At 44.8% G+C, this 22,973-nt stretch overlaps 1 protein-coding gene across 1 annotated transcript in view; it reads right to left on the bottom strand.

The window, feature by feature from the left end:
• Window positions 1-19,296: 19,296 nt before the first annotated feature.
• Window positions 19,297-22,973, bottom strand: part of LOC146347971 (calcium-activated chloride channel regulator 1-like) — a 48,849-nt gene continuing 45,172 nt past the window's right edge. Inside the window, exon 14 of the mRNA XM_084848217.1 lies at window positions 19,297-20,599. Coding sequence (XP_084704343.1) covers window positions 20,127-20,599 — 473 coding nt within the window. The 3' untranslated portion in view covers window positions 19,297-20,126. The remainder of the gene's footprint in view (window positions 20,600-22,973) is intronic.

A 22,973-nucleotide genomic window follows, 5' to 3' on the forward strand; every position in this document is an offset into this window, starting at 1 on the left:
ATACCAAGGTGATCATGGGACTAGTGTCCATTAGTTCTTTCATTATCCAATCCTCCAATATCAATATTCCATGTCAGAATTTGTTTTTCTATTTATTATTTGGTATCTTTCAAGGCTAGAATCCGGGGGGGGGGGGCGGGGGAGTATTGCTGCATAAACAACAAATCCACAACACATGTAATAAATAACTTATTGGGGGATGCCTAATATTAGGGCTGTGCACTGCTTCAGTACAAAGCCCAGATAATGAGGCAAAGCGGGCTGATTTGGAGGCACTTCGTCATGATACGAAGTGGATCAGACCAGCACCAAGCTTGTTGCGCGAGGAGCCCCAGTGACGAAGCATCAGCAAACAAGTGAGTTAAGCAACTGTTCGAGGGAAAGGTAAGCAAAATTAGTTAATTATCTATTAAAGTACCTCAGGTAATCATTTAAAAATTGATAAATAGCAGCTGAAGCCAAAGCAAGGGCATAGCTAAACCCCAAGGGATAACCCCTTACAAACTTACAAGAGAGAGCTAAATACAAGGGAGAAGGTGATCCACCCTTGCATTAACAAAGACCCCTGCGTAGTTAAAACAAAAAACCTCAGCTGCATATTTTAAACTAACCCCAAGCTCAGAAAGGGAGAACAAGAGTCTATTTAAAGCAGGAAAAGGTGCAGGTTAGCTTCAGTTATGGCTCAGGCCTTAGGCCATAGCAGTTCATTAAACAGAGCAAGTTTAAGCATTTAGCGTATCTATTAAGTTTTTCTTTTCTTTTTTTTTAAAGTAAGCTGTGGAACAGTCTGCTTCAGGCAGAAAAAAGTTCAGGCTAGCTTCAGTTTGGGCTCAGGCTTTAGGCCTGAAAAAGCAGTTCATTAAATAGAGCAAGTTTAAGAATTCAGCATGTCAATTAAGTTTAAAAAAACACACAGAAGAAGGATCCAGACCTTGGGAGCCACAACCTTCCCAAACCACCTACCCTTTGTCTGCTGTCCCCTCCAACAACCCACTGAATAGAGGATCTCCCCTCAATAGGTCTCCCATTCACTATTGTTAATAGTCCTCCTTCCTAAATAGGAATCACCATTCACTTGGTGTGTGTGTTCTATACTTTATTAAATCATATTCTTGATCGCTGTGTCACTGTGCTCCTTATTCAGGTAACAGAAATAGCTTCCAAGCTATGCATTGAGCAGACCCAAAACAAGTGTAAGTCATGTTAGGCAATTCTTGTTAAACCAAAGCTTTGGTACTGGCTGTATGCTAGCGATATGTTTGTCAGTTTGGAACCTTCAAAATATCTTCATATTTCTGATCAGTTCAATAAATAGCATATATACACAAAGATTCCAGTGGATTCATCTGAATGCTGACTTATGTATAACCAATAAAAACTAATGGGAAAAAATTCTCTGTCAGAAAAATAATTGGGCTCAAAATAACATTTATCTTTGAAAAAGAGTGTGTGTGTGGGGGGGAGGTTAATACAGAAAAGAAAACACAAAACAGTTGTATGGCCACTTTCACATGACGCATGCCAAATCCATAACACAGACCACATGCATCAAGGACATACATGAAATATACAATGTAGACAATAAGTGTTATCTTGTTGTTCATGACTTGCTTCTTCACTGAAACTGTTCCATTAACCTTCAAAGAGAAAAGGAAAAAAGCTCCCCTCTTTGCCTTAGAGTGCCTTGCAAGAAGATCAAACCAGTCCATACTCCAGGAAATAAAGCCAGACTGCTCATCTCCCCTTAATGGATCACTGCCTTGTTGTGGCGAAGGGGCTTGCGTAACTCAGTGAAGCCATAAGCTATGACGTGCAGGGCCACCCAAGACGGACAGGTCATGGCAGAGAGTTCTGACAAAATGTGGTCCACTGGAGAAGGAAATGGCAACCCACTCCAGTATTCTTGCCAAGAAAACCCCATGGAACGTATCACAAGGCTAAAAGAGATGACGCCGGAAGATGACGCCCTCAGGTCGGAAGGTGTCCAATATACTACTGGGGAAGAGCAGAGGGAATTTCCAAGTAGTGCCAGAAAGAGTGAAGCGGCTGGGCCAAAGCCAAAAGGACACTCAACTGTGGATGTGTCTGGTGGTGAAAAGAAAATCCGATGCTGTAAAGAACAATATTGTTTAGGAACCTGGAATGTAAGATCAATGAATCAAGGTAAGCCGGAGGTGGTCAAACATGAGATGGCAAGATTGAACATCGACATCTTGGGAATCAGCAAACTAAAATGGACAGGCATGGGCGAATTTAATTCAGGTGACCATCATATCTACTACTGTGGGCAAGAATCCCTTAGAAGAAATGGAGTAGCACTCATAGTCAACAAAAGGGTGGGAAAAGCAGTACTGGGGTACAATCTTAAAAATGATAGAATGATCTCAGTACGAATCCAAGGCAAACCATTCAACATCACAGTAATTCAAGTCTATGCCCCAACCACTGATGCTGAAGAAGCTGAGGTTGATGGGTTCTATGAAGACCTACAACACCTTCTAGAACTAACACCAAAAAAAGATGTCCTCTTCATCATAGGGGATTGGAATGCTAAAGTAGGAAGTCAAGAAATCACTGGGATAACAGGCAACCATGGCCTTGGTGCACAAAATGAAGCAGGACAAAAGCTAATAGAGTTTTGCCAAGAGAACACACTGATAATAGCAAACACTCTTTTCCAACAGCACAAGAGGCGACTGTACACATGGACATCACCAGATGGTCAATATCGAAATCAGATTGATTATGTCCTTTGCAGTCAAAGATGGAGAAGCTCTATACAGTCAGTAAAAACAAGACCTGGAGCTGACTGTGGCTCAGATCATGAGCTTCTTCTTGCAAAATTTCAGCTTAAATTGAAGAACGTAGGGAAAACCACTAAACCATTCAGGTATGACCTAAATCATATCCCTGATGAATATACAGTGGAGGTGAGGAATAGATTTCAGGGATTAGACCTGATAGACAGAGTGCCTGAGGAACTATGGACGGAGGTCCGTAACATTGTTCAGGAGGCAGCAACGAAATCCATCCCAAAGAAAAAGAAATGCAAGAAAGCCAAGTGGCTGTCTGATGAGGCTTTACAAGTAGCTGAAGAAAGAAGGGAAGCGAAAAGCAAGGGAGAAAGGGGAAGATATATCCAACTGAATGTAGAGTTCCAGAGAATAGCAAGGAGAGACAAGAAGGACTTCTTAAATGAACAGTGCAAAGAAATCAAGGAAAACAATAGAATGGGAAAGACTAGAGATCTCTTCAAGAAAATTGGAGATCTCAAGGGAACGTTTTGTGCAAAGACGGGCATGATAAAGGACAAAGAAGGCAGGGACCTAACAGAAGCAGATGAGATTAAGAAGAGGTGGAAAGAATACACAGAAGAACTATACAGGAAAGATCTGAATGTCCCTGATAGCCATGAGAGTGCGGTCACTGAACTGGAGCCGGACATCCTTGAGAGTGAAGTCAAGTGGGCCTTAGGAAGCATTAGTAACAACAAAGCTAGCGGAGATGACAGTATTCCAGCTGAGCTATTTAAAATCCTAAAAGATGATGCTGTTAAAGTGCTGCATTCAACATGCCAACAAATTTGGAACACTCAGCAATGGCCACAAGACTGGAAAAGTTCAGTTTACATTCCAATTCCAAAGAAGAGCAACGCCAAAGAGTGTTCAAACTACCGCACAATTGCGCTCATTTCACATGCCAGCAAGGTGATGCTCCAAATCCTACAAGCTAGGCTTCAGCAGTATGTGAACCGAGAACTACCGGAAGTACAAGCTGGGTTTCGAAGAGGCAGAGGAACTAGAGATCAAATTGCCAACATTCGCTGGATCATGGAGAAAGCAAGAGAATTCCAGAAAAACGTCTATTTCTGCTTCATTGACTACGCTAAAGCCTTTGATTGTGTGGATCACAACAAACTGTGGCAAATTCTTAAAGTGATGGGAGTACCAGACCACCTTATCTGTCTCCTGAGAAACCTGTACAAGGGTCAAGAAGCAACAGTAAGAACCAGACATGGAACAACCAACTGGTTCAAAATTGGGAAAGGAGTACGACAAGGCTGCATATTGTCACCCTGCTTATTTAACTTATATGCAGAGTACATCATGAGAAACGCTGGGTTGGATGAATCACAGGTTGGAATTAAGATTGCCGGGAGAATTATCAACAACCTCCGATATGCAGACGATACCACCCTAATGGCAGAAAGTGAAGAGGATCTCAAGAGCCTCTTGTTGAGGGTGAAAGAGGAGAGTGCAAAAGCTGGTTTGAAACTCAACATTAAAAAAACGAAGATCATGGCATCTGGCCCCATCACTTCCTGGCATATAGAAGGGGAAGAAATGGAAGCAGTGACAGATTTTACTTTCTTGGGCTCCAAGATCACCGCAGATGGTGACTGTAGCCATGAAATTAAAAGACGCTTGCTCCTTGGGAGGAAAGCTATGGCCAACCTAGACAGCATAGTAAGAAGCAGAGACATCACCTTCCCGACAAAGGTCCGTCTAATCAAAGCTATGGTTTTTCCAGTAGTAATGTATGGCTGTGAGAGCTGGACTATAAGGAAGGCTGAGCGCCGATGAATTGATGCTTTCGAACTGTGGTGCTGGAGAAGACTCTTACGAGTCCCCTGGACTGCAAGGAGGTCCAATCAGTCCATCCTAAAGGAAATCAACCCTGAGTGCTCATTGGAAGGACAGATACTGAAGCTGAAGCTCAAATATTTTGGCCACCTAATGCGAAGAGAAAACTCTCTGGAAAAGACCCTGATGCTGGGAAAGACTGAAAGCAAAAGGAGAAGGGGATGACAGAGGATGAAATGGCTAGATAGCATCACCGATGCAATGAATATGGACTTGAGCACACTCCGGGAGAGAGCGCAGGACAGGAAGGCCTGGCGTGCTATGGTCCATGGGGTCACGAAGAGTCGGACACAACTGAACGACTGAACAACAACAAGCTCATTTGAGGGAATGATATTAAAGGCAAAATTGAAGTACTTTGGCCACATAATGAGAAGACAGAACACCCTGGAGAAGATGCTGATGCTAGGGAAAGTGGAAGGCAAAAGGAAGAGGGGCCGACCAAGTGCAAGGTGGATGGATGATATTCTGGAGGTGACGGACTCGACCTTGGGGGAGCTGAGGGTGGCGACGGCCGACTGAAAGCTCTGGCATGGGCTGGTCCATGAAGTTACCAAGAGTTGGAAGCAACTGAATGAATAAACAACAACAATAAACATTAGCAAGGCAAATACACTTCTGTAAAAGCTTGGAAAAGGATCAAACAAATTCTAAGTGCGATTTCTTTATTGGGGGAAAAAGGAAGAGTAGGAGTTGATTGATGCCACTCTTAAAGGTGAAAAATAACATTAACTCTTCCTTTTTCAAGCTGAAAAAGACCGAGTTAGGCAACCTCTTTTAAAATACTTTTAAAATTCTATTCAAACTCTCTCAGCTAGATATTTGTAGGTATACTGTCCAAAGGCTTACTTCTTCCCTCATTGGTGATTAGGTTCACCATGGACTGTTCTCCCGCTCCTTCCCCCTTGGTCCTCCAGTCAGTATCCCAGTGTCCTTTATAGCAGAACCTAGCTTCTCTCCCCCTCCCTGCTGTGATCTCTACCCCTTTCCATTTCCTGGCTTTATAAAATTATTATTGTTTGGTGCCTCCAAAAATGCGCAAATGGAGTTGTAATTTTTTTAAAAATTGGCCCTTGAAAGTTGTGTAACTGTATTTGCAATCTTTATTGTATTGTTGTTGTTTTTGTAAGTGTGCAAGTATGCACTTACAGCTGTCCCATACGTGCAGTCCTGCCTTGTCAATGTCCTTGTAAGTTTCAGCTGTCAAAGGGAGCAAAGCATTGTAGGTGACATACAAGGAAACTGACAAGGTGAGACCTTGTATAGGCAAATGTGTGCGCACTTCATGGTGACAACACCCAAAAAGGGGGAAACACTGAGAAAAGTAGGTGCACCAAAAGGGGAGGGGGTGACAATATCTCCCACTTAGTAAGGCTTACCTTGTAGGCCCCTTCCAACCCTACTATTCTATGATTCTATGACTGTTAAGTTGGGACAAACAACAGCCCTGAATGAGTGGGAGGAGAACTAAGCTTCAACACTGTTTTGAACTCTTTAGAGAGAAAAAAAGGATATAAATGAAAATGTTTAAAAAAGAATGCTCAGTTGCATCCCTCTACTGGTTGCATCAGGTAAGTGTATCTTTAATAAACTGAAACTGCCTGGTAAAGGATAAATGCACATACTCTGTTATCATAGTCATCTCTGCAACCTTCCAGAGTTTAGCCAACCATTCTTTCAAAGTGCGGATAGCATTACTCCTCTAGCTTACAGTAACTGGACGAGGAATCCAGTTCTTTTTAAAATGTCTAGGACCCAGTAGATGAACACAAATGAGGAAAGGCTTGGCCCAATTTCCCTTTAAACAATTTCAGAACTTCTGAGTAATGTATAAAATTAGATTAAATTATGCAATAGGGAAATTAACTTCTGGACAGTTGTGTAGTGGGAAATTATCTCTCCTTCCAGTCAATCCTGGCCTTTTAAAGATTATGATCAGAAAGTCTTTCTAGTCCTCTGCTGAGGTTTAAGTCTAAGCGCTCCATGTTCTTTGCTGCTGGTTGTTCTGGAAGTAGGATGAAGCCAAGCTGCAGAATTTTTGCGTGTCACGTGATATTGTTGCATGGCCAGCCGAAAACTACTGTCCTTCCAAATGGCTACTGAAATGCATTGTGTTTTGTGGGATCCTGAACACCGCCCTGAAGCTTAAGAATAAAGTTATGTGGCATGTGCTTGAGAAACAGACAGAGATTTTTAGACTTTCATAAAGTGTCTCTAACTGGAAAGTCTTCAAAAGTTATAGTGTCCCTTTCCTTTAATTTACCCAGCACTGTATCTGTTAGCGTTGTTGGCAGCTTTCCACTTCACCAAAAAGTTCTTTATCAAAGATATACCCTCTGTTTATAGAGTAAAAATCCTTCTGATCATCTCATGTTGGTTGCTAAGTAAATCAGTTGTTAAGTAAATCAGAGAGCAATCCTGTGGTCGCTAGACCCTGTCTAGAGGGCCATAGGATATGCTCATTTTTGGGAACTGACTTCGGAGCCTGCGCTCCGAGCTCGGTTTCTGGAAAACTGACTGCCCCCCTCATCCACGCTGCCTCAAAGGCAGCACGGAGAAGTCCCGTCCTCTGCGCTCGCAAGAGGGGTGTGGGGAGGCTGAAAAGGGACAGGGTGGGGGGGGCGTTCCAGGGTGCGAACAGCACAGCTGCGCATATGACACATCCAATGTGTCATACAGCAGCTTCCTCTCTGGATCCCCCCGCCGCCACTGCCGCTAGCCAGCCGAAAACGGCTGTCTAGTGAAAAATAACAAGGCAGGAGAGGCACGGAGGGAACGATCCCCCCGTGCCTCTCCTGCCTTGATTTGAATAGGTGGTCGCCTCCGAGCTCAGAGGTGGCCACCTATCTAGTTAGGATTGCGCCCTCAGTTGTTGAAAGGGGGCAACTAAGTTCCTCATACTCATTTTTAGATGGAATAGTAACAGGTTGTGATAAAGGTGATGGAAGAAAAAACACAGTTACTACCACCCCCTAAGATTTTTGGTGGAGAGCTAAATGATTCTTTAATTTTACCCTTGAATTCTCCTCAGCTAAAGCCCTCACAATAGCCAAACGGTGGCTGCCCTCCTCCAAGTCCAGATCAAGAACCATCATAATACAGTAAGGGCCTATAGACCAATTACAAGCTTCAGGAGCTTCAGCAGAAACTGAAACAGCTAACTCCAGATTATATTCTGAAAAAGGTGGAGGACAGTTTTAGGAAAAGACAATGAAAAGGGTTGTGAAATGTGACAACCTGATGAATGTATTAATTGTGTATCTTTCTTCTTACGTGCACATAGTAGAATGTTATTCCTTATTCCTGTATGGACTTTCTCTGTGCTGTTGACTATTTCTTCAGGGTCTTGTCAACAAGAGATTTCAATGCCATGGTCCAAGCGTGAACAGCGACAGGCACCAGCCAAGGATAATGCAAGCACTATATTTGTTTGTTTGTCTAGGAAAGACAATTTACCACAAGATGTAGTGATGGCCACCAACTTGAATGGCTTTAAAAGAGGGTTCGACAAATTCATGGAGGAGAAGCCTATCAATGGCTACTAGTCCTGATGGCCATGTGCTACCTCCAGTATCAGAGGAAGTGTGCCTATGTACACCATTTGCTGGGGAACATGGGTGGGAGGGTGCTATTGCACTCGTGTCCTGCTTGAGCATTCCCAGCCAACAGTTGGTTGGCCACTGTGTGAACAAAATGCTGGACTAGATGGACCCTTGGTCTGATCCAGCAGGGCTCTTCTTATGTTCTCTTCTTAAGTTGTATTGTAGAAGCAATAGTTCCATAGTGTTAATGGGAACTGTATGAATATCGCTGGGGTGGGTAACTGGGTCATACCTGGCCAAAAAAATGTATTTATCTATTCCTTGGAATCAGCCAAATTGCTTGGTCTCTGGGATGGAACATTACCTTTGAATTTTGTCAGGACAACATGGAAGGATACCCATATAGGGAACCTGAAAGGAGGCTGTATAGAGGGGGAGTGCCCCTCACTCTACTGTCATAAGTGCTACTTGTGTATGAGCCCAACTGAGTGATGATGCTTGTTGAATAATTGATAATGGCAGAGGATGTGTTTGTGTGGTCCTTGAATGTAACATATTGGAAGGATGAAAGCACATCCCAACCACCCACGGGAGAGTGTTGCTACAACATTTCTCAGCTATGCACAGCTGCAGGATATTGTATGTCTATTGGGTAAACTAGAACCCTAGGATGGGAAGCCAGATAATGAAGCTTCACATTTCCCATGGGTTGCAATGTCACTTCTGTGGCCCAAGCCCTATGGGAAAATGAAGAAGTCCCAGCTAACTTGAAGGCCTTGTCTTAAAAAGATAAGGGGATGAATAATTCAGCAAGAAGAAACTGATCTTGCTAGAGTCATACAAAATATAGAAGATCTTACCACACATCAGTGATGGGATATCTTTTAGGGATGGAGCATAAGAATGAAAAATGTTTTGAGGCATGGCATTTTGTAATCCTGTTCCTTTTAGCCATTGTAATATTGCTTTTATTGGTATGTATTTTGTATTTTAGGATTAAACAACTGTATACCAAGGACAGGCCTGCAGATGACAGAATGAAATGGTAAAGGAGAATAAGACATGGAAAGGGGAATTATTTACACCAAGCGGTGGAATGTAGTGGAAACACGGAAGGCCATTGTTATTTCATGGAGTTAGTGCTGTGCAAATTTCCCTGCCAACTGTGGGATCTTCACAACAATGGAATGAGAAGCATGTTGGAGTATTAGCCAGATTTTCATGGAATTGGCTTTGGTCTGTCAGGGACACGCAAAGCAAGATAAGCCAAGTGCACCGCACCTTTGAAATCTGGTTTTCAGGGGTCACACAGCACTTGAAAACAACATACTTCTGGGTGGGATGGGTGGGAGTAGAACTGAACATCATCAAAATGGCAGGGGCTGCTCAACCAATGAGAGAGGCTATTTTTCCCTCCCCTGTCCAGGTTCCCCCTTGCTACTACATTATTATGAATGGAGAGCAACTAATTTTCCCCATGTGTGAAGATTTCCCTGAAGAAGCCAAACTCCCCAGTTCTGAAGTGCAGCATCTGAAGGCCCCCTCCCCTGAGAGCTTACCCCCACCCCAATTTTCCCCCATTCCAGCAATCTGCCACAGAGTTATTGCTCCCACCCATTGTTCTCCATATGCGCACTTTTGCCTTGAGAAGTCAAAGTCCCCGATTCTGGAGTGCAGCATCTGACACCCCCCTCCCCGAGAGCAGCTCAGCCCCTTAATTTGGCCCCATTCCAGCACTCTGTCCTGGAGTTTTTGCTTCCAATCCCCCCCCCCCGCCTTTTCTCCCTTTCTCCTTCTCCCTGCTCTCAGTGAGAAGCTCCCTAAACCCAAAAGATCATTACTGCAATAAAGCGGTAAGTTACATAACAACAGAGAAACGCTTTACATCAGAGAAACTACAGAACATCAAAGAAGCACAGCATTGCAATAGCGATTTAAGAGAGCATCAGAGAAAGAGCACTTTAGGGTGAGTTACTAAAGTTAGCCTTTAACCCTTTCACTGCTGGGGAGTGAGATTTATTTCTTACTTCTGAGTAAGCATGCACAGAAGGGGGGATATGTTAAAGGTTAAAAGCAGCTACCTAAGGTGAATGAGTGTCCCCATTACTGTGGTAATATGAGGGGTTGCTGCTGTGCTCCGGGGGATTTTCTCAGTGGGAAAAGCTTCTTCCAATTGGGAAACAACAGGGAATGGGGTGTCCTATCCCCTTGACCACATCACTGCCAGGTCACAGAGGCCCGCCCAAGATTTAATGCAGCGGGGGGGGAGGGGGACATGGCATACTGTGGTAAAACTGCCAGGGAGCCACTTTCAGTAAAAAAAAAAAAGTCAGAGTAAAAGGAGTTTCAGAAAATGTGGCTTTTCAAGAGGGAAGTGGCTGAGGATTGGCAGAGGATTGGTGATGACGTCATCTGTCGCAAAGGAATTCAGACTGCTCTAATTTTGCCCTAAACTGCTCGTGAAGACAGACCCCCTGTCTATAGTGCTGTTTGGGTCTGTTTATTGAGCAAGGCTAGCTATGCTTTTTTATTAGTTCCCAGGGCCAATTCTATTGACAGCTTGAGGCTGGTACATAAGCCTTTGGCAAGATCTCATGGTTAAGATGTTGCAGAACTCAGAGTCAGAGAGACCATGGAGTGAAGGAAAAAGTGTTTATTTAATAAGATAATTAATTAATTCTTATTAATTAATTAAGATAAGAAATTCCTGTGTCTCGTCAGCTTACAAACATATATTTCAGAGAGCAAGAGCTCAGCAAGAACATGAAGCATGAGACTGCATGAGGCTACTTAGTCTGACCCCCAATATGGCTGCTACAAAGACACTTGTTGGCCAGAGTAGCTAAGATGGGAAAACATTTGTCAAAACAGTGGTTCAAAAGAATCATTTAAATATGAGAGGAAAATACAGGGAATTCAAAAACAAACATTGGTTCTCACAGGATGCTATACCTGTCCTCAGGCGGCCAGTTGCACCACTCCTCATTGACTCCTCTAGTTCATTTTGCTACAAACTTGGAAATGTTAAGGGGTGAGATATTTTACTACTTTAAAGGCAACGCTCCTAAACAATTCTTAAAATACTTTAAAATTAAATTTTGCTTGCAACCCCTTTGTATCGTTGTGTTTAATGCTCTTATATCAAATGAGAATCATGTAGAAACTGCTTGAGATTTTGAAGTAAAGGACAAAAAGAAATACCTCATCTCAGAGTCACCTATTTAAACATTCTGTGTGTTAATGTCAGGATTTTCGAAAACTTACAATTCCTACCTGGAATATGGCATAGAATATGTTACCTGCTGATCCATGATCAGCTAAATACCCATATCATGATATCCCTAGGCAAAGACAAATCTGAAACAAAACACCCCATTCATACTGAAAGACAGACACTTGGGCATTCTGCCTCCCTCCCTCCATCCATCCATCTCTTTCACACAATCCTTCCTGAACAGGCTTCTCTTAGCTCCCATAGCCCCATTGAATGGCTTCTTTACTGCACGTGCTGCAGAAATGGTGATAGGTGAGAGAGGTCATCTGGAGGTGGCGGTCCCCAACAGAGCTGGCTTCTCTTGCTCCTTGCCTCCCCAACACTACAGGAAAGGGAAAGGGCAAGTGAAGCCATCAGGAACCACTTACTCAAGGTGCTCCCCACACTGGCTCTCCTAAGACCCGGCTTCTTTTGTCCACTGGGGCCTGGTGGCTCTGATTTCAGTGGGGCTGTGCATCCATTCTGGGTTTCAGGCAGAACCAGCCAGAACTCTAAAGGAACTATCCAAGGTGCTGGCCCCTTCCCCCCAAATAGCTTCAGCACCTTGGGTAGCTCCTTTAGAGTTCTGGCTGGTTCTGCCTGAAACCCAGAATGGATTCACACCCCCACTGAGATCAGAGCCACCACCCTCCACAGCTGTTGTCCCTCACCTTCCCTGTGCTGTGGGAAAGGTGATGCACGAGAGAAGCAGTGCCAGCTCAAGGTGCTCTGGGCACCCCAAGGTGGCGGCTCCTTGCAGCTCACCATGGCCGCAGCTTTCCTCATCACTCCCTCCCTCCCCGCTCCCCATGCGGAAGGAAAGTCAAAGGGTGAGAGGAGTCATCAGGAAGCACCAGCTTGGGGTGCAGTGAGGCAGCAGCTCCCAACGGTGCCAACTCCTCTCACCCCTCGCCTGTCCTGCCACACTTCTTCAGCAAAAAAAGGAGAGGGAGTGCGGGGGGAGGGGGGAGAGACACCGAAGTAACTTCCACGGCCACAAGAGACTTACTTTGACTTGTCGGTTTCTGTTCTGCTCCCTCTCACCACAGTCTGGGAACAAAAGCCAAGAAAGTGAAGTGACACAGGCATCTGTGCTTGAAAACGGAGGCAGGCAAGCACCTATTGGCTCATGGGCACTCATTTTCAGGGCCCAGTTTTCAGCACATCTACTTGGTCATGGGGGAGCTGAAGCCTTGCCATGTATGTCTGTGAATGAGAACATTCCCTTCCCACACACTGCATCCTTCTCTTGTGCTCCCTAGAACAGTATTCAGAACATTCTGCGCAGGTGCTCAGTACACTTTTTAAAAAAAAAGAACAGAGATTTAGGCTGCCTTTACATTAAAGAAAAACCCGCAGTCCTCCCATTGTGGAGCCTTTCCACGTTTATCACGGGCTCCCAGACAGCGAGCATGTGATTGCTGAGAGAGGAAGCTTTTATTTTTCAAGGTTCCATAGAACTCGATGAAACAGTGCCATCTAGTGGCTGTTTTAGTAGAGGAACATCCTGACTTAAATAGATAGCTCATTATTTCCTGAGCTTTTTGAGATGGAATAACCAAGAAATACCTCTGGAGGTTCACAATGTCATCTAAAGGACCCACAAACCTCAGTGGGTGAGCAATCTCAATAGCAGGATAAAAACTCTGTGTGAAGAAGCGCTTAGACAACAGGGAAGACAGTATGGCAGTTCTCACCTTGTTTTATTTTAAAGGAACATATAAGTCTTTCATTACTGGGGGGAGCTGGCGGTTTAGGTTGGCACCACCCTCTGTGCCCAAACATTCAGGCTGCCAGTGCAAAGTTCAGAGATTAGCAAGGGATCTGATGAGAGATTGGAGATAAGCAGTCATCATGTTCCCAGAAACTGCTGTGACTAATGGCAGCATTAAAACTGTGATCTTTTCGAGGTGGTTGGGGCCTTCTCCAGTGGCCCTGAAGCAACCTGGATCACTGTTTGACTGCCAGTAATGATGGCAATAAAGCAGTGATCTGGCTGGGCTAGCTAACTACAGCATTCTCCCTTCCCCAGCCTGGAGGTGTCCCCACTCCCCAGTATGTGTGTCTCCCTCCCCCCTGTGTGTATGTGTGTGTGTGTGGGGGGGGGGACAGAGTTTGTGCCTATATTACACACATACACATATGGCTCCAAAACCCTCTGTAAAAATGTATTTGGCCCCTAGAGCCAAAAGGTTGTGCACCCGTGGTCTAGAATGTGTTCACAGAAAGACTAGTGCTGTGCTACTCCAACATCACCACCACAGGGAGTGAGGCAGTTCCCAGTTCCAGAGCATGGAGACCTTATTCTTCCGTAAGAACAATGTGAATGAGAAAAAAAAAAAGAACATCCACTGAGGGAGACAACCTGGCAAATGTTTCATGGCTGTGAGTCTCAAAATCTTGACTTTTCTTTCACCGATCAACAGTTCCTCCTCATTTCCCTGCAACCAAAATTCCTACACCTCCAATGCAAACAGTTTTATTGAGTTGACAATATTTTGTTACACTTTACAACTGGGCATAAAGTTTAAATAAGTTTCTTTTATTATATATGTACACAGGAGCCTTGATCTAACCTAACAAACTGTATTTACACTTTGCAATGACATTATTCAAATTAGCCTGCAGGAGAAGCTGCCACCATCTGGGAAGAGGCATGCCTGCTGCTGCTGCCACCGCCGCCGCCGCCGCCGCTGCCACCACCACCACCACCAACAACAACAACAACAGCAGGCCTTCCCTGCAGACCTCTGCCTGGCAGACCTCCAGTCCCTGCAGGACTAGGTCCCCAGATACCGAGCCAGCTGTGCTGCTTCCACCTGCCACTTCCTGGAGGGGCTACATAAGCTGGCTGGCTGAGGTGGCCTGGGAGAGCCAGGGCCAGCAGGAGAAGCTGCCACCATCCGGGAAGTGGCATGCCTGCTGCTGCCGCGCCGCTGCCGCGCCGCTGCCGCCACCGCTACTATCACCACTGAGAACTCCTGCCTGGCATTATTTTTAAGGGGATTTTTTAGTTGTTGTTGTTGTTGTTTTAATTTCTGGGGGATTCTGTTGTGTTTTTAGGAGTGGGTAGCCTGCCTGATAGGCGGGAGTGAGGGAGCATGTGTCCACCTGATGGAGGCAGTGGGGAGAGTGTTGGGGGCCAGGACATACCGAGGCTGGGCGGCAGGTGCTGGCAGAGCGCTAGGGGCAGCCATGCCAGGTAAGAGGAACAAGGGAGAGATGTGTAGTATCTGTCCCCTGCCCCGGGCCTGTCCAGAGTCAAAGGATGGCTGGGGGAGGCGTGACTCCATCTTCTGGCCTTCGTTTGCTGCTCTGCAATGCCAGGTCTGTTACCCAGAAAACCTCCCTCATCCATGACATGATCCTGAACGAGGGTGCAGACCTGGCATGTATTCCGGAGACCTGGCTGGCCGAGGCTGCTGCTCCAACTCTTGCAGCCATGTGTCCAGCCGGATTTTCGTATGCACAGCAGCCGAAGACTGGGGATCGGGGAGGGGGAGTGGCTGTTATCTACCGAGAGTCCTTGGTCTTCACCAGACCCCGGGAGACCAAGGTTGCTGAGTGCATGTACTGGAGGTTGGGCCCGAAGGGCAGTCTGGGGATTCTGCTCGTGTACTGTCCACCCCACTGCACGACTGACTCCCTGGCAGAGGTGCTTGAGGTGGTCTCTGATGTGCATGTACAGTCCTCTAACTTATTGGTGTTGGGGGACTTCAACATACATTCGGAGGCCATCCTCACAGGAGCACCTCGGGACTTCATGGAGACCATGGCTTCCTGGGAGCTGCACCATATTCTAAATGGGCCCACCCATGTAGCCGGTCATGCACTAGACCTTGTGTTTGTTTCTGGAGAAGCGGGGAGTGATCTGGAAGTCGGGGGTATATCCACCACCCCCTTGTCATGGTCAGATCACTATCTGGTGATGTTAGACTTCTTGATTCCACAACCCCTCCGCAGGGGTGGAGGACCCATTAAAATGGTCCGCCCCAGGCGTCTTATGGATCCAAATGGATTCCTGAACGCGCTTGGGGATTCTCTGGGGCACGCCAGCGGCCACTCGGTCGAGACCCTGGTGGGTGGCTGGAATGCCGCAATCACTGGGCATTAGATCGGGTGGCTCCAAAACGCCCTCTCCCCCTGAACAGGGCTCGGACTGCACCATGGTTCAATCCGCAGTTACGAGCTCTGAAACAGGAGGTGAGACAGCTAGAGCGCCGGTGGCGGAAGTCTCGCTCCGAAGACGATCAGACATGGGTTAGAGCTGTGTCTTCAGCCTATCACGTGGCGGTGAAGGCAGCAAAAAAGGAATATTATGCTGCCTCTATCGCATCTGCAGAGTGCTGTCCCAGGAGGCTGTTCCAAGTGGTCCGGAGCCTGGTCGGTCCTGTGGCTCCGGAACCACTGGAGCATTCCAAGACCTCCTGTGAGGCCTTGGCAAGGCACTTTGCAGATAAAATTGATCAGATAACGAGTGTTACTCTAGGGAACTCCGCCATGCCCCCTCTTTAATGAGCTTCTGCCGTGCATTAAAAACGTGGTTGTTCAGGCAGGCATTTGGGGTGGGTTAGGGTATTTTAGAAAACGTTTTTATTGTAGAATTTTATTGTTTTAAACTGTTCTATTATTTTCTGTACATCGCCCAGAGTGGGTGCGACACGTCAGTGGCTGTTTTGTATTTGAGGGGCTCTGCTGTGTCTTTTTGTCCCTCTTTAGGTAAAAAGTGGGTGTTTTGTGCTCCTTCATTTCCACTCCATCTGTTTGTCAGTTCTCCATCCTGAGACTCTCACAATGGTTCGCATTCACAAGCGTGAGCAGTATGTGCCTACCCATCGCTCCAAAATGGTGGCTGGAGTGATGTTGGTCCTCCCCCAAGGCCCCCCCTGGCCATCGGGTACTAAGTCCAAAAGCAACCGTTGTGAAGATACAAAGCTACAAAAATGTGCGAAAGTTTGGTAAAATAGATGAAAATGCCTCTCTGTGCCTCTGTAACTGCGCAGCTGCGAAGGGACGGGGGGAATAAAGGAGCGTCGCAGAGTGACGCAGGCACTACGCACGCCTACAACACACCTATTGTAAGATGCAAAGTCAGTTCTGGGAAAGGACAGACAGCTCACAACTGTGGGGAAACCCATAGCAAACGAAAAACATCACAGCAAAACGCCTCCGAGGAATCCACATTTTCTGGGAGAACACCACAGATGGCTGTGAAGTGGTGACTGCGTCATCTGTCCTGAGGGACCTCGACTCGCACCCTCCCCAGAGTAAAAGCCAGGTGTAGATGGGCCCATGGTCCTCTCAATGCTGGGAATAGCTGTATACCTGGTAAGAGTTAAACTTCTGGATGCTAACATTTAGCAAGCCTCAAGTGACTGTAATCAGTCATGTATTCTAAACATTGCCTTGTTATTTTGCTATCTTAGGACAACAGAAATATTTCCTTGGAGCTTACATAGCTTCTGATAATTGATTGGAGTGGTTCAATGACTATTTGTCTCAAAATTCCTCTCCAAGTTTTCAGGTAACAATGTAAGGCGTAAGTAAATTTATTATTAATAATATTTGCTTTGGACTCTTGTGTGAGTTATCTTTGCCTCCCTATCTTGTCTCTTCAGAACTGGGTGTGGTGTATGAGAAGAATACAGCCTGGCTACATATTGATTACACATAAACGATAGTTTCATTCTTCTGATGAAGCACAGAAATGGCATTAAATTCCAGAGTTGTCATCAGATAACTTACTGTTCCTCACTATTATCATCATTTGTTCACAAGTGATATTTGTGAACTGAATACATTCTTGCATGAGCATATTTACTATTTTTAACCATTATCATCAAGAGACATCAAGAAAGCAGATTCAAATACATTGAGCAGAAGGTAGGATTGCCAGCACTGTAATTATACATTTCCTTTCCAAAACTAGGGAAATCAATTATCAAAAAAACCCTGCTGGTTTAAGACCAGAGCTAAGGGTATTGTATGTTTGCTCAAGCTCCACAAAGCCAGTAATTTGGAAGCTAAGGCTTAACAGGTGTGCACTGTGGTAAGTGATGATGTTGTGCAATGTCACAAATTGTGCTTGCTTACGACTTACCCTCCATGCACTCACACTTCTCCTTTGTCTGGAAAGATGCCCCATGTTGTCCTGGTCCTGTATTGCCTTTAGGGCTGGACGGACTTTACGGCTGCCATTTATACAACATTGGTTTTATGGAAAACCGCAAGCCATCATTTTTTCACAAAATGGCGGCTTTGTGAGGGGATGGGAGGCTGCCAGGCACTCGCAGACTGGTCTGCAAATGGGGGTCTGGGAGGCTGAGCAAGGGGGAATCTGATGGACTCCACACCCCTCTCGAACTTCCACAACAACCCTAATTGCCTTATGACACATCTAGCCTTACTGCTAGAAAAGGGCTCCCTTTCACTGTTTAACTCATCCTGCCAGCTACTGATATAAGCAACAACATGGGTCAACTCGCAGGAGGATTCCTCTAAAAACTATTGGAATCCACTCTTCACTTTTATTTATTTCATTTCTATACCACCCAATAGCTGAAGCTCTCTGGGATATTATATATATATATATATATTTATATATATATAATATCCCAGAGAGCTTCAGCTATTGGGTGGTATAGAAATGAAATAAATAAAAGTGAAGAGTGGATTCCAATAGTTTTTAGAGGAATCCTCCTGCGAGTTGACCCATAATCAATATATATGATTAAAGCATACCCAGGTTTAAATATATGGGTCTGATGCTGTCAGAATTAGCTTGGCCCAAAGGCAGGTACAGAACCACCAAAGGAGAACACTATTTGGGGTTTCACCAGTATCTTTGGGAAGTAATTTTGTCCATACTGATTTGAGAACCTAGACCATCTCCCACTGTGTTTAAACTGACAGTATGCCCCAGTCACACATCACAACAACCCAGCTTGTTTTAATCCTAGGTTGTTGTGAATGCTTTAATGTGCTGGTATACACTGTTCGACTGTTCCCATAGCTAGCAGGAGCAGTGGGTTGTTTGCCATGGTGTGTGAACCAAGAACTCTGGCTTGTCACTCCCCTGATAAGCCAGAGTTGGAAGCCTGCAAGGTAGAAAGAAGCCAGAGTTCCTGTTTCACATGCCATGGCAAACAACCCAGGGACAGAGCATCCCTGGGTTGTTTAGGTGCTCCCGTTCACAGCAGGCGTGATCAGGCAGCATGAAGCAGTATGCTCACTTGAGGCTTTTATCCCACACCTTTAACTGAGACTTACCACAGCAAACAACCCGCTGCTCCTGCTAGCTATGGGAACAGTTGGACAGTGTGAACCAGAACATTACAGTATTCACAACAACCTAGGATTAAAACAACAACCTGGATTGTTGTGACGTGTGGACCGGGCCAAACTGTCAGTTTAAACACAGTGGGAGATGGTCTAGGACCTAGACCTGCTTCTGAATTCTTTGCAGGATTAATATTGTCTCCTTTATGCATGCTTTTTTTTCCAGGGGTTTTCTTTCTCTGTCTTTCTATATGTTTCATTATACAACCACTAGACAGCGTGGTGGCATAGCAGGATTGCACAAATGCAGGAGAGCTCTATAATATGATTAAGAAAAAATACTGGACTTTCCTCATTTAGAAAACCCTCCCACAACAATGGGTGCAAAGGACAGGAGAGGCCTTGGAAGATGACATCATGTAAGAGTCCTGCAAACTACCATGAGTAAAGAATCACGAGTGCACAATAAAAGCCTCGTTTAGAAAGGCTCCTGTTCACAACAACCCAGAGTTTTAAAAAAACTCTGGTTGTTGTCACATGTGAACCAGGCCAGTGTGTAATGATGACACACTATAATACATAGTTCTTCAACAGCTGTATTGAATTGTAGGTAAACTTTGTTGTTCAATTATGTAGCCTTTCCTATCTCAGACATAAAGGCTGAAGCATAAAACAGGCAATATTCAGTGATGGCAGTTTGGTCATAACATCAAACTTACACAGAACACCAGATCAGACCCTAATATCCAAGAAATGAATAATATCATAGAAATTACCAAGATGAGCCTAATGAAAAGCTGCTGTGAACAACAATTTTTGACTGCTTGCTTATTTACTTATTTATTTATTTTAAAGCATGTAATAGGGAAAAGCTATGTATACACTCAAGTATTTGTAGGACTAGAACCAGTGCTTTCCTATTCAGTAGTTACAGCTGAAAATGCATAGCTGCAAGAAGTTCATTTAACATACTTCTTAAAAATGTATTTATTTTATTTTTTTTGTACCCCGCCTTTCTACCAGCAAATGGTACTCACTCCTCTTCCACTAAAGATGGGAGAGAGGGGTTCAACTTCCTTTCCTTTTGAAACAAAGCAGAAATCTAGCAATATGTAGTAACATTCCAGATGTCAGTTTGTCTACTACGGAGAATATTAATGGGACTTCAGTGCACAAAAATGCCCTGTTTTATTATTTGGTGTGTATACATGTGTTTTACTGTTTGGAGATGGATACCTGACCACACACACACACACACACACACACAGAGAGAGAGAGAGAGAGAGAGAGAGAGAGAGAGAGGTGTTTAAAAGTTCAAGTTCCTAAATAGCACAGACATATGCATTTCTCTTTTATGAGAATTGTATGAGTCCTAGCTAATTTATGAGTCCTACCTAATTATTATTATTATTACAGTCCAGTTTCAGGTTTTACAATTTTTTGCTTCTTTAAAACACAAATTGTTATACTTATAATAGCACAAATGATAATTACAGCGATACATACTACAATCACGATTATGGTAACAGTATTTAACACATGCGGGTTGTTTTCATCATTAGGAGCAGTAGTACTGCTAGTCACAGTAGGGACCATAGTGTTACTATGGGTTGGGGGAGTACAGGGCAATGGGGAAAGAAGCAGAACGGCTCTTGCTATATTAGATGCTTCACCAACATTGCTGCTGTTATCAATGGCTCGAATTGCAAAGTACATTGCAGTGCCATTTTCTTTTCTGAAGTTTTCTGCCTTAAACTGAAAGGATTGTTTCACCCCGGCATCTTCAGTAGTCAGACCAGAAGTGTCCACTGACAAGGCATTATCAAAGACAGCGTTGATTAATTCCAAGGGATTTTCACTCATTTTTATTTCATATCTTCCAGCTGCAAATAAAGAACAAACAGCAAATGTGCATTAGAAATATAGCTGTTCAGTGGGATCAAGTCTAAGAGTGACAAAAAACTTTTACCCTTGTGATCTCTCTCCACATAGGTTTGGAATGCCCATTTATCTGCCATGGAATACTGGTGTCTCACAGAGGATTCTGGGGCATGTTCTCAGTTCATATGGGGTGCCAGCCCATCTCACGTAAACTGACAGCATGCCCTGTGTGCTAGAATGGGTTGTATGTATCCAATTTAATCCGGTGAGGAAAATTACAGATGGACCAAAACCTCAAATTACTAGAGCTCAACATGTCCTACGTCTTCATTTCTAATATAAGACTGGCACTCTTCCAGTCACCAACAGGAGGAAACAACAGAGGGAATTTCAGTTAAATGTTCCTGTACATCCTTACTGTGAGACTATGGAGTCTCCCCATTGCTTGTGGGGGACTCTACTGATTCCAATTTTACTGTGAGCATAGATCCTAGGAGTTCCTCTGTACTAAAACAATTATAGTAAATAAATAATTCAGCAAAAGATTTCCATTTCACAATTCATGAGCAAATGAGGAAATAAAAGATGGCTAAACACTCCTCTCTACCTGCAGCCATACATTCTTCCTGGGTGTTAAAATGCAGTGCACGTCACTGAGTTATGAGCTATGGTCCCTCTCTGTTCACCTTGTGTTACAAATAACTTTCATATTTAAGCCATGTCCTTAGATTGTGGTTTTGGAGATCATTAGCCACCACCCAACAAGTGTCTTAATTCCTGGTATCCTCCTGTGTCACAAACTCCTTCTCTCTTTGAACCCTTCCTATATCTCTCTTATCTTGACCCCACCTATTCTACCTTGGAGGTTTCTAGAAAACTCCCTTCCAGAACGTTTAATATTGGAGTCCACCATGGATTACATGTCCCCAGTCAGGTACACAGTTTGGAATGACCAAGACATTTACATACACACATATATATGTATATGTATGTTATATGTGTGTAAATAGAGCGGAGACCCAAAATTAATTAGCAATAAGAACATTTTCCACAATTTATCTGTGAGGTGAAACAACTTTTTACTACACCCTGAAACATGCCCAACTCTCCCTGTAGTTGTACAATCTAGGGCAGAGATGGGCAATCTCAGGAAGTCTGGAGGCCATTTTTGCCCCATGGGCCACACTACTACCACCACCGCACTACTGAATTTGGCAGTGGCAAAAAAAATAGGTGATTTGCTGCCAATTTCTGGTGGCAAACAGCTAAAGAATGATAAATTTGGCCATTTTAGCACTCTGTAGTGATTTGCCACCAAATTTCAGCAACAAAGTGCCAGGGTTTTTTTCATCGCCACAGCAAATTTCAGCAGTGCAGCACCCAAGGCTGGCATTGTCATGATTGAGCACCTCCTGAGGGCCCAAACCTGCAGCAGAGGCCCAATGACAAGATCCCCTTGCAGCTGCTGCTCCTCTTCACCATTGCAACCTGTTCATTTGGTTGTTAACCTGCCTGCCTCTAGCTCTGGCCCAGACAATGGTGGTGGTAAAAAGGAGGAGCAGTAGATGCCACGGCCTACTTGCTCACTTGCTCTCTACACGTCAAGCAAGCAAATGGTACAGCGTTGAAAAACAGGATGAGGAGCAATAGCAGCTAGTGACAATGGCAGTGACAAAGTAGACTGAAGGGGGGACATTGAGAGAGCCAGCAGTGGTGGCTGGGGCTGGCAGAGGCCATCTGTGGGTCACAGGCCACGTGTTGCCCACCCCTGATCTAAGGAAAGATAGGTAATGGTAGACCAGATTTGGGGGTGGGGGGGCTCTCTCCATAGCAACAATGGCTGGATCTACACTTACCGCCTTTTTTCACTTCCAATGAGGTTTCACTGCCCACCTTTCACACTATGCAGTACCCGCCTCAAATTGGAACCGGAATTTCCCACTTCCGTGCTCCCGCTTTCAATACCCTAATATCCCGGTATTTCCCCTTAATGTGCTCTGATTTTCCGCCTTCGCTACCGTATCCGGTCGTAGTCCCCTCCCCCACCTGTCCATATACGGTGGTGTTTGTATTTCCCTCCTGTCCAATCACAGCTCTCGACGGCCCCATGTCTTCTTCTGGTTACTGATTGCATAGCTTCTTCAGCAGCCCCCATTTCCTCAGCAACAAGCAAAGGCCTAGATGTGCACACGCTTGTCTGATCTCGGAAGCTAAGCTGAGTCGGCCCCAGTCATTAGTTGGATGGGCGACCACCTGGGAATCAGGCTTCTTGCACTGAGCAGGGGGTTGTTCTATCCCTTCAAATGAGACTAAGTTTTACCCCCTCCTATCACCCACTCCAGATGTTGTTGTTTTTTTAAATTAAGGTGTTATCCT

Source organism: Heloderma suspectum, chromosome 4, assembly GCF_057233095.1.
Source record: "Heloderma suspectum isolate Gila_16-S chromosome 4, 16-S_ref, whole genome shotgun sequence".
Taxonomy (NCBI): domain Eukaryota; kingdom Metazoa; phylum Chordata; class Lepidosauria; order Squamata; family Helodermatidae; genus Heloderma; species Heloderma suspectum.